This window comes from Triticum aestivum, chromosome 1B, assembly GCF_018294505.1.
Source record: "Triticum aestivum cultivar Chinese Spring chromosome 1B, IWGSC CS RefSeq v2.1, whole genome shotgun sequence".
NCBI lineage: Eukaryota > Viridiplantae > Streptophyta > Magnoliopsida > Poales > Poaceae > Triticum > Triticum aestivum.
Window position 1 is genome coordinate 675,798,244 of NC_057795.1, and position 11,768 is coordinate 675,810,011.

At 46.9% G+C, this 11,768-nt stretch overlaps 1 protein-coding gene across 1 annotated transcript; it reads left to right on the plus strand.

Moving 5' to 3' along the window:
* The first annotated feature begins 3,104 nt into the window (after positions 1 to 3,104).
* Positions 3,105 to 5,530, plus strand: LOC123148053 (peroxisomal membrane protein PEX14). Its single transcript, XM_044567417.1, has 7 exons — positions 3,105 to 3,293; positions 3,850 to 4,091; positions 4,202 to 4,247; positions 4,497 to 4,558; positions 4,693 to 4,737; positions 4,817 to 4,885; positions 5,017 to 5,530. Exons 1-7 carry the CDS (start codon positions 3,245 to 3,247, stop codon positions 5,230 to 5,232), a joined length of 729 nt encoding a protein of 242 aa, XP_044423352.1. The 5' UTR covers positions 3,105 to 3,244; the 3' UTR covers positions 5,233 to 5,530.
* Positions 5,531 to 11,768: the final 6,238 nt, after the last annotated feature.

An 11,768-nucleotide genomic window follows, 5' to 3' on the forward strand; every position in this document is an offset into this window, starting at 1 on the left:
TGTTGCATCTTTTACGTGGCTGCAATTGGGTTCTAGCAAGAACGTTTTCTTACCTACGAATCACCACAACGTGATTTTGTCAACTTCTATTTACCCTTCATAAGGGCCCTGTTCATCGATTCCGCTTCAACTAAGGTGGGAGAGACAGACACCCGCCAGCCACCTTATGCAACTTGTGCATGTCAGTCGGTGGAACCAGTCTCACGTAAGAGTACGTGTAAGGTTGGTCCGGGCCGCTTCATCCCACAATACCGTTGAGCAAGAAAAGACTAGTAGAGGCAAGTAAGATGACAAAATCCACGCCCACAACAAAGTTGTGTTCTACTCGTGCAAAGAGAACTACGTATAGACCTAGCTCATGATGCCACTGTTGGGGAACGTTGCAGAAAATTAAAATTTTTCCTACGGTTTCACCAAGATCCATCTATGAGTTCATCTAAGCAACGAGTCTAGGGAGAGAGTTTGCATCTACATACCACTTGTAGATCGCGTGCGGAAGCTTGCAAGGTGATGATGTAGTCGTACTCGACGTGATTCAAATCACCGATGACCTTAGCACCGAACGGACGGCACCTCCGCGTTCAACACACGTACGGAACAGCCACGTCTCCTCCTTCTTGATCCAGCAAGGAAGGGAGGAGAGGTTGAGGGAGATGGCACCAGCAGCAGCACGACGGCGTGGTGTTGGTGGAGCTGCAGTACTCCGGCAGAGCTTCGCTAAGCTATAAGGAGTTGGAGGAGGTGTTGGGGAGGGAGAAGGAGGCAACCAAAGGCCAGGGCTCAAGGTATGAAGTCCCTCCTCTCCCCCCACTATATATAGGGGTGCCAAGGGGGGGTGGCCGGCCCTAGTAGATGAGATCTACTAGGGGGGCGGCGGCCTAGGGAGGTTTCCCTCCCCCCCAAGGCACCTAGGGGTGCCTTCCACCACTAGGACTCCTCCTAGGGGGAAACCCTAGGCGCATGGGCCTATAGGGGCTGGTGCCCTTGGCCCATGATGGCCAAGGCGCACCCCCTACAGCCCATGTGGCCCCCGGGACAGGTGGCCCCACCCGGTGGGCCCCCGGGACCCCTCCGGTGGTCCCGGTACAATACCGATAACCCCGAAACTTGTCCCGGTGCCCGAAATAGCACTTCCTATATATAAATCTTTACCTCCGGACCATTCCGGAACTCCTCGTGACGTCCGGGATCTCATCCGGGACTCCGAACAACATTCGGGTTACTGCATATACATATCCCTACAACCCTAGCGTGACTGAACCTTAAGTGTGTAGACCCTACGGGTTCGGGAGACATGTAGACATGACCGAGACTCTCTTAGTCAATAACCATCAGTGGGATCTGGATACCCATGATGGCTCCCACATGCTCCTCGATGTTGTCATCGGATGAACCACTATGTCGAGGATTCGATCAAAACCCTGTATGCAATTCCCTTTGTCAATCGGTACGTTACTTGCCCGAGACTCGATCGTCGGTATCCTAATACCTTGTTCAGTCTCGTTACCGGCAAGTCACTTTACTCGTACCGTAATGCATGATCCCGTGTCCAACACCTTGGTCACATTGAGCTCATTATGATGATGCATTACCGAGTGGGCCCAGAGATACCTCTCCGTCATACGGAGTGACAAATCCCAGTCTCGATCCGTGTCAACCCAACAGCTACTTTCGGAGATACCTGTAATGTACCTTTATAGTCACCCAGTTACGTTGTGACGTTTGGTACACCCAAGGCATTCTTACGGTATCCGGGAGTTACACGATCTCATGGTCGAAGGAAGAGATACTTGACACTTGCAAAGCTCTAGCAAAACGAACTACTCGATCTTTTATGCTATGCTTAGGATTGGGTCTTGTCCATCACATCATTCTCCTAATGATGTGATCCCGTTATCAACGACATCCAATGTCCATAGTCAGGAAACCATGACTATCTGTTGATCACAACGAGCTGGTCAACTAGAGGCTTACCAGGGACTTAGTGTGGTCTAAGTATTCACACGTGTATTACGATTTCCGGATAATACAGTTACAGCATGAATACAAGACAATTATCATGAACAATGAAATATAATAATACTTTTATTATTGCCTCTAGGGCATATTTCCAACAGAAATCATGACTACAGCTGAGTTTAGACAACGCCTTCACATTGTCCAGGCGTGGACATTGTCGAGGTCGATTTAGAGGATGTATATATTTGGACAACCATATAGACAAGCTGTTGGACGCCTGTTTTGGGCTCACGTCGTGGAAAACGAGTATAGACATCCATATAGACAAGCTATTGGAGATGCTTTAACATCTGTCAATTTAGACACTGCATAACAAAGAAGCATGAAAATGATACTTTGGGAACAGAACTAGTCTTGGATGGAAGCATGCAAAATTGAAATTGTAAAGCAAAGTAATATTACCACCAAAGGTTGTCATGCATATTATTCTGATGTGCGTATCAAATTATAGATGATATAACAACCAATTACATGTGGGATAGAACCATGATATGAACAGAAGAATCAAGATTAGAGGACTTGATACCTAGAACAGATGAGTGCATGCTGCGGGAAGGGAGGGGCAAATCCTGCAACATTCTCGCGTGCTTGCTTCGTTCCTCAACCAAGACAATGCTCCACCGCAGTGGACCTGAGGTCTTGAGGCCCAACCTAGTGGAGATGACCAGGACGGCGAGGGGATTAGGTGCTCGCTCGTGCGAATCGTGGATAATGTCAGGCGCAGCTAACAGATGGTAGAATGTACCGGTGCGGTGAATCTCACGGCGGCTGTGAGGATGACTGGTTCATGGCGGAGAGATCCATGGCGGCGAGGGGAGGGGAGAGCTCAGGGCTGCAGAGGAATCAGGAGGGCGAGATGGATCGAGGGACAGATGTGTTTGGGGCATGTCGGTTAATGCGGGAAGGGGTTATAGGTGAGGCGTGGGACGAAAATCAATTGGGTTTGGAAACACATCTATGAACTTTTAGAAGCAACGTCAGCCGTGAGATGAAAACACATCAACGTCTCACGACCGGTCTGGCGAATGCCTTCTATCAGGCGTGTGATAGAAAGTGTTTCCCAAAAGGGAAATGGTTACGGTGGCAGCGGACAGCCCAGTAGAGCCCGGCCCATCCAAGAACCAAGACTAGAGCGGGACCCGCACGTCAGTCACACGCACAAGTCCTCCCGAGTCCACCTCCTTCCCCTTCCCCCGATCTTATCCTCGGCGAAGCTGCTGCTCTAATGGCGGATCCGCCGGCGTCGTCCCCGGCCGACGAGGCGCGGGATCCAGGTCCGGCAATCACAGCACGTCTTCCCCCCCTCTCCGTCTCTGTCTCGCTTGGTTCCGCCGCCGGTTGCTGCCGATGCTGGCACGCCGCTGCTAGGGTTACGAAAGGGCAAGCGAATTCGCACTGCTTGCTTGCTCAGCTCAGAAGCTGCTCATGGTAGACCAGTGGCGGGGCTACTATGGTATTGGTAGTGTTAGGTTGGTACGATTGATCTGTGGCGACAGAGCAGGGGGGCGCCATGGCTCTGGGCTCTCGGCTTCTGGTGGTCTGGTTTCCCATGCGTTCGCCTGATGATTAGTTTAATCCTTTTGAACTATTCGGTATTGTTCAGAGCAACTCATTCAGACATCCCTGTTCAAACCGGCGCGCAGAGGACAGCATAGCAGACTAACTTAGTTAGCATTCTTGTGCGTAGATACCATCGTAATATACCGACTGACCGTCATACACTGTGTGTGCTGCCGCATTACCGTATATATTTTTGCCTCTGCCGTTGTTTCGTCATGATCGGCGAAGAAATCAAATCAAGTATTGAGACTAATTTTGCCCTCACTTCAGGTATCTCAGAAGCTGCTCATGGTACTAGTACGACGCAAGACACGAAAGAGCAGGAGGACATGAAAGGAGAAGCGGCTGTTGCGACCTCTGAACCGGTGAGGGAGGAACTGGTCCAGAGTGCCGTTAGTTTTCTGAGTCACCCCAAAGTCGTGGCATCTTCCGATGTCCAGAGGCGTTCCTTCCTGGAAAATAAAGGGCTCACCATGGACGAAATCGAAGAAGCGTTTCGGCGTTTGCTTCTTGTAAGTTTTTTGCTTCTCGCTGTCTACTTGACTTCCATTTTGACTGGAGCATGTCCCTTGGTATTCTCTGGCTTGGTTCTTTTTATTGACTTCGCTTTTGTAATTTGCAGAGCCCGCCTTCAAACTCTGCAAGTTCAGATGCTTGCAAACCTCCAGGTATATGAGGAGAGTCCGTTTACTAGTGGTTTGAGAAGGCCTCCGAGTTTAATTCTAGTTTGATGTCACCCTGGATCCTGTCAAGATTGTTGATAGTTTTTTGGCTTGTTGTTCTGTATAAGTAAATGCCGATTCCAAATCATCTTTCCCATTTCAGTTGTATCTTCAGTTCAGCAATCAGCACTGCTTTAAATGGCTTCATCAAGACATTCCTTTTTTCTCTGACATTCCTACTTTTCTTCTATATAGGGGCTCCTGACCCTGAAACTGTGACCCCTGTGGCGCCCCGGCACCCAAAATCATATATGGAGGTTCGCTATCTTGAGCGTCAATTTTTTCTCACAAACTCATGCTAGCATATGAGCAACTTAGTTCAGTCTGAATATGTTGATGTTGAACCGGAAGTTGTCTCTAAACTGTCACTATTGGACTTAACACTTGACAGGTCATGGAAATGATACAGAGGGGAGAGCGGCCAGATGATATCCAGGTATTCTAAATGTCTATTTGTCTCCTAGTATTATTGCTGCAACAAGAGGACTCTGTAACCCTATTGTTTTGTGATATAGGATATTAATGATGAGCCACCAAACCCTGATCAGCCAATCTCGAAACCCAGTATGGCACCCAAGCCCAAGGTTTGCACTTGAAATTATAGGCTAGTCAATTTGATGATGAGTATTAACTTTTAGAGTGTCTTCATGATGCCCTCGGACTTGCTTCAGAACTATGGTTTGCTTGGCTCACATTTCTGTTGCTTGTTGAACAGCCATGGGAGAAGCAAGGCCAACAAAGTTCCGGTTGGGACCTGAAGGTTCACTCAAGCGACCCAAGCGAATCGTCGTCAGGAGTTCGAACCGATAGCACCAGCCAGGCCACGGGATCAAACAACAGCTCCGGTCACGGGGACTTGATGCTGACGGCAGAGCCAGCTACAGGATCTGAAGCCCCCGTGGATGACGTTGCCGCCTCGCCGAAGCAGTAACTCTGGAAATGCATAGACGAACGGCGGTGGGATCAGGACATGATGTGAATCAGCGTCGGCCTGATGCTGCTTCAGATTCCAGCACCACATTGTTGCATCTTCCGTTATTATCAGAAACTAGCTTAGTTTAGGGGGTCAGCAGCATTCTTGGGAAGCTGGGATTGGATTCTTGCTGGAAATGAGCACCTACATTATGTACTTATCATTGGCATTCTTCACTTGTTGACACATCCCTACTGCTGGGGTGTGCCTTGCATGTAATGTTAATCCAAGAAAGCACACCCGGTTAGTGTGGTCATGAGATGGTGGGCAAAATGGTCGTTTCTTCTTGAAAAGATATATAGAAAACAATGGAAGGCAGAAGTTAGAAAACGGATGAGGTGAAATACTAATCCGTTTCGTTTGTAAGTAGATGGTTCTCTTAGAGCATCTCGCCCTTGCCCTTTCCTTAATCCCCTGAATTTTCCCCAATTCTTCAACCCCTAAGATTTGAGAGACTAAAGTTTTGTGCACCTCATCCGTCCCCTAAAAAAAAACTTTTGGTATTTCTTCCAACCACATTTTAACACAAACTTGGACAACATGATCATACTTCACCCAATCTAAGAAACAACCAAAACATAAACATACTAGTACGCTGGTATGCGCACAGCGCGTGCAAAGTTCAATTCATAAGTTTTGAAGAAAAAAAAACCAGCAAAATGGTGGCTTTCAAAGTAACAAATCAAATGTCTTGTTTTGTTTGCATGTAAAGCTCATGTGATAGTTATCGTAATTTTATTAATCAATACTACAATGGGATCTGATGCGCTTTGTTTTGCGACGCATAAAAAAAAAACTTGTAGCTACCTTTGTTCCTAGAAGAGAACGTCTATATAATTATTTTGAATATAAAAAGGTTGTCCCCGGCCTTTGCATCATTGTGACTCACAAAAAATTGTACTACTACATAGAAGAATATTTTTTTTCTTTTGCAAACACTACATAGGAGAAAACATACACACCAAAAAAAATACTCCATTTGAAGGAAACTAGGTGCTCCCCTTAATCAGCTTTGTCCTCAGCATCATCGCGTTCTCTCCCTTAATTTGCCAGTCTAATCGACTACAGTACTAAAATAGACGGAGATAGATTGGGAGAACGGAAGGTATGGCGCAGCGGCCAGACAATGTTGCCCTACGCAAGAACTTGCATATACGGAATGCCTCGGGAAGGTCGGGAATTTTCCTGAATGAAGTGAGATGACACACTGGTACTGTAGACGCGAATCCCTTCGACCTGAACCGTAGGATTGACCTTCATCAATGGCTCAAATTGCTTCTCAGGCTTCGGATTCGAAATTTCAAACCTGGTACACTATGTAGTAAGTATAATATAATATAATATAATATGTTAATATAGATAAGTATAAAGTATATAAATATAGATTTGAGCCAAACGAGCCAAAAGACACCGAATGCAACTAGTTCAGTCAAAAAAAAAATCACATAGCACATGATGGATCAAAAGCAATCATCAACCGAAACTGAATCATGCACTCGCACCATCACCACCGGCACCACCACTACCAATAATGTCACACCATCACCACCTCTGCCACCACCAAATGACTTTGCCAAGATATCACCACGAGTGAGTTCCCAGTATTTTCTCTCCCTCTCGTGCATTTTGCTTGGGATCCATGAACATGATAGCATGCTCATGGGTCGCCTTCTTGTTCCCTTGTTCCTCAACCTCCAATTCAAGGCAGTGCTCCTCAATCTTCCTCTTGTTCATTTTCTCATCGACTTCCATTGCAAGTCTTTGCTCCTCAATTGCAAGCCTTCTTTCTTCTGCTTGCACATTTCTTTCATGGGTCACCGCCTTTGCCTTCCACCTCTTCTCCTCCATCATCTTGAGCTCGTAGAACTGAGTCATGTTCCCTTCCTTCCGTGCCATCTTCACCTCCACCATTGCAACGAGCTCTTCTTTGTATGCTCCAACACTTACATTCATCTTTCTCTCCTTTGCATTTGCTCCATCCGGAGCATTTGAGGACTAGAGGATTTCTCTAACAAGTCATGGTTGAATGGCGATATGCCAATTCTTGCCCTCATCGGTGTTGTTTCATAGTTCCTTCTTCCCAGTTCTCATTTCCCACAAGAGCCTTGTAACAATGATGTAAGTTGAATCCCTTGTTGCCACCCCTATTGTTCATTTGCTTGTAAATATTGGATGATGGGCTCATAATCGTTCATGGGCACTCCACTCGGTGGTGCTAGGTTCACTTGATCAATGCAACTGGACCACCGGTTGAATTGATCTTGGATGACACTCCAACAGTAAGTGGGAGAATTGGTTGTGCCGGTGGAGGTAATGGACACATGCATGGCTCACATAGTACTCCTTAATGCTTTTCCAAAATGTTTCCTTTATTTGATCAGGTCCGACTATGGCATCAAGAGAGATGTTCATCCAAGCATGGCACAAAGCAAGATCTTCTTCAGTCTTGTAGGTGCACGACCTCAAAGCATTCATCTTCGTTGTTCGGGTGTTGACCTCCTCGGCCTCGGTAGTTGATGATGTGATACATCGGGGGTGGTCGTTCGAAGGGGAGGCTGGCAGTAGGCCTGCCAGGGGGCTTGGAAGGCCCACCAAAGAGCTGGCAATATGAAGGAGCCCGGAGGATTAGATAAATATCTAGATACCATCTTGGACCCCAAGTCTGCATGACTGGGACCAGGTTAGATATGCCTCCATGTAAAACCGTAAGGGGCTCTCATGCCCATTATTACTTCCGTAGAACTAGATTCTCAGTAGCAAACAGATCTCCCCCATTGTAATCTCTTGCACAAGGTATACCATCATGAATACAAACACAATGCAGGACGTGTGGTATTACTACTTCCCGGAGGCCCGAACCTGGTAAACTCTTTGTGGTACTTCTAGCCACACTCACTACCCTACCAAGGGTATCGATGGATTTACGCATCGTTAGGACTCATTCTCATTTCTTGGTTATACGCTCTGGACATGGTAACGTCGTTGAGGGCGAGGGTGTGGCTTTGGTCCAATTGCACGATGATCTCAGAAATCTCATCTCACCTACTTATCTCACTACAGTAGCATCTCATCAGTCATCATTCAATCGAGTCACTGCAAAATAAAAAAGGAAAAAAATATCTCTCAGGCATTTCTTCGAGTGCCTCACCTCGCTTAAAGCATCATCGAAACCTGCATTGGTCCCAACATTGGAGGAGGATGAGGGATGCGACGGGGCCGCGGGAGGTGGCAGCATGACTGTCGGTGTCCCAGGGAGGCTGAGTGGAAGGCACCGATGCCTTATTCTTCACTAAGGGCATGGGTGTGTCCAACACCTTCGCAGACGGTCAGCGCTCCTGTTTGTCGGTCGTCGGGGCTAGCGGCGGCCACGTGGTCCCAGCAGAACAAGTGTCTATAGCCACTGGTGCCATTGGTGCACCGATGATGAGCTTCCCTTGCCGGGTGACACTTCGGTGCGGTCGACACAACTGGAGAGTGCAGACACAGGTGCGCAGGTGTGGTCGCGGGTTCCATTTTCCCGGTCATTGGGGTAGCTGTTGGCCGGCAGTGCAGGTTACGACAACAGTGGTGGGGGTGTGTTAGAGTCGAGCTGGAGTGGAGGGGTCCAGCGAGATTTCACTGTTTTTATTGAGAAGCATCTTTCTCAAAGCAGGTTTGGGCTAGTGGGTGAAAGTTTGGGGGGAGGGGGGGATATTTTTTAGGGCGCTAAAGGTGTTAGGGGAAGGGAGTAGGTGGGCATTAATCCCTGAAACCATAGTGCTTTTTAGTAGAAGGGCTAGAGGTTCTCTTAGCCTCTCGCGTTTTTTTTTTCCAGATTTGTTTTGTAATCCTACACCTCCAATTCAATTCTATTAATTGTGTATGTGATGTGCACTTACTCAGTGTTGTAGCCTCTTGAAGGAATGTTGGAGTTGTGACGCACGACTCCATCCGCTATATTCATGCCATGGTGACCATCACATTTACATGTACACAACGAGCATGCAGTAGGAACTTAGTGAGTTTTCGTCCTATTCTTGGTCATTCTAGTGTGTGATTTTGATATGTGCCCCCTGTATTCACCAAAAAAGGACCTAAAACTCTGTTGTGCTTGTTCCTTGCTTTAGGGAATGGACTACTTAGTGACAGAGAAGTAGACCAACAATACACAAATCTCATCGATGTTGTTTTCTTCACAACTATTTCATGAACACCTAATTGTTTTTTGCGTGTATGCTGATTCTCTTGTGTGTATATGCAATCTGATCAACTTTTAGGGCTTGTTTGGATTTTAGAGGACTTGTCGTGATGTTTAATTCGTTGGTACCAAGGGCCAAGTACTATCACTGTTAGATAGTACTTGTCATCATCTATCCAACAAGTTTGAGTTTGCTGATTTCCAAGTTCATGTGCAAAAGATATGACAATTTCGGTCTTACTTGTTTCTTCTATATATTTTGCTTGGGCGTTTTTGCAGCACCCAAGCGGTAGTACCACTTCATGCAGTACCTCCGTCGTGGTCTACCACGGCTACTTCTGCTTGAGAAAGTGCTTCTATAACTCGTCACGAATTTCACGGTAGCAGAGCGGTAGTACCACTCCAAGCGATAGTACTACTCTGACTGAACTACCGTCCTTCTTTTTTCTGTCTCGCTTGGTTGCTTTGACCGTGCTAAGCGGTAGTACCGTTTAAGCATGACCAGTGGGCATAACGGTTGGATTGTGTGTGTGGGGGGGGGCTATTTAAGGGGGTCTTCTTCTCCAATGGTTCTTATCCGTTGAGCTCGTGCCCCCCCATTGTTGACCTTCTTTGAGCTTGCTATCTCTCAATCCCTCCAATAATTCTTGCTAGTTCTTGAGGAAAGAGAGAGAGGAGATCCAGGCCTACATTTCCACCAATCACTTTCTCCTCTATGTGAGGGGAACCCCTTGTATCTAGATCTTGGAGTTTTTTGTGTTCTTCCTCTAATTTTCCTCCATAGCATTAGTTGTTGTGGTGGGATTTGCGGGAGAAGGACTAGGGCACTCCGTGTGCCCTTGCCATTGCATTTGATGCACATGTTTGAGTTCTCCACAGTGATACGTGGAAGTGAAGTTTGAATAGCTTATTACTCTTGGGTGCTTGGTACTCTAGAGCTTGTTCCTCTTGGGTGTTTGGTACTCTAGAGCTTGTTCCTCTTGGGTGCTTGGGCGCCCTAGATGGTTGGTGGTGTCTCGGAGCTCAATCATTATTGCGTAAAGCTCCGGACAAGCATCGGGGTCTCCAATTAAGAGGTGGAGATTGCCCCGTGCAATTTCTACGTGTTTCAGTGACCGCACCAAGGGTTGACAATTGTATGGGTTCGGTGACCGCCCTCAAGGTTCCGTAGTGTGGAACCACGACATCTTGCATCATGCGAGAGCGTGAGGAGATTACGGTGGCCCTACTGGCATTTTGGGGAGCATTGTGTCTCCATACCACTCCAAACGGAGATTAGCATCTGCGAGGGTCTGAACTTCGGGATACATCGTCGTCTACGCATGTCTCGGTTATCTCTTACCCGAGCCCTTTACTTATGCATTTTAATTTGTGATAGCCATAGTGGTTCATGTTATATATCTTGCTATCACTTAGTTGTTTGTCTTGTTTAGTATAAGTTATTGGTGCACATAGGTGAGGCTAGTTGGTTTAGGTTTTGTGCTTGACAAATTCAACGTTGGTTTTATTCTGCATTTGTTCAAGCCTAAACCATAATTATTTTAAAGCGTCTATTCACCCCCTCTAGGCGACGTACACGATTTTTCATCCGCTCCTTTCCTCCTCCTTCCTTCCACTAATCCCGCAACTCGATGACGACCCTTCCTTAATTCCATGATCTCCTCCAGCAGGTCGCTGCTCATAAGTCCAGCGATCCTCTCATCACTCTCATTCCCAATCAAACTCCCTCCTTCCCTTTGCTCTTATCTGGCCCAAGAATTGAGATCTTTCCCCTCCATCTAGTTACACACTTACGTGGATTTAGATATGCCATAAGAACCCCAAGAGCCTTCTCCCTCAACCTCTCCCACTCCCCTTCTAACCCCGTTCTGGCGAGGCAAAAGTTTTGACATACCAACTCAATCTCCCCTCCTTTGAAGATTGGAGATGTCTCGTATGTCGTTGCCACCATCGTCATTCTACAATTGTTGAAGTGTCAACGCCTCAATTCTGCCCCACGTCTCCCGCCCCTAACCCTAACCGCAATCCTTCGAGGAAGTTGGCGTCATGCATATTTTATCAATTCCTGTCCCCGCAATTTGGCCGGGAAGATTTTGTGGAATTAAGCTATACAAGCAAAGGAAAAATTTTAGGTCAACGACCCCTATTTCAAAAGTGGCAGGGGACATCAAACACATACTTTTCCTATGCAAGACCAACAAAGGGTGTTTGGTAAGCATTAGGGTTGGAAAACATTGTACAAGAAGCATGCAAATATCGATAGATCAAAAAAAATTTTGCTCCCGGGAACATCTATCTTGGCTGCCAGAGATGCATT

Excerpts from the sequence above, each read along its gene's own strand:
- LOC123148053 (XM_044567417.1), top strand. The coding sequence starts at position 3,245 with ATGGCGGATCCGCCGGCGTCGTCCCCGGCCGACGAGGCGCGGGATCCA. Across the intron at positions 4,559-4,692 it reads ACCCAAAATCATATATGGAG|GTCATGGAAATGATACAGAG; the intron begins GTTCGCTATCTT and ends AACACTTGACAG. Across the intron at positions 4,738-4,816 it reads AGCGGCCAGATGATATCCAG|GATATTAATGATGAGCCACC; the intron begins GTATTCTAAATG and ends TTTGTGATATAG.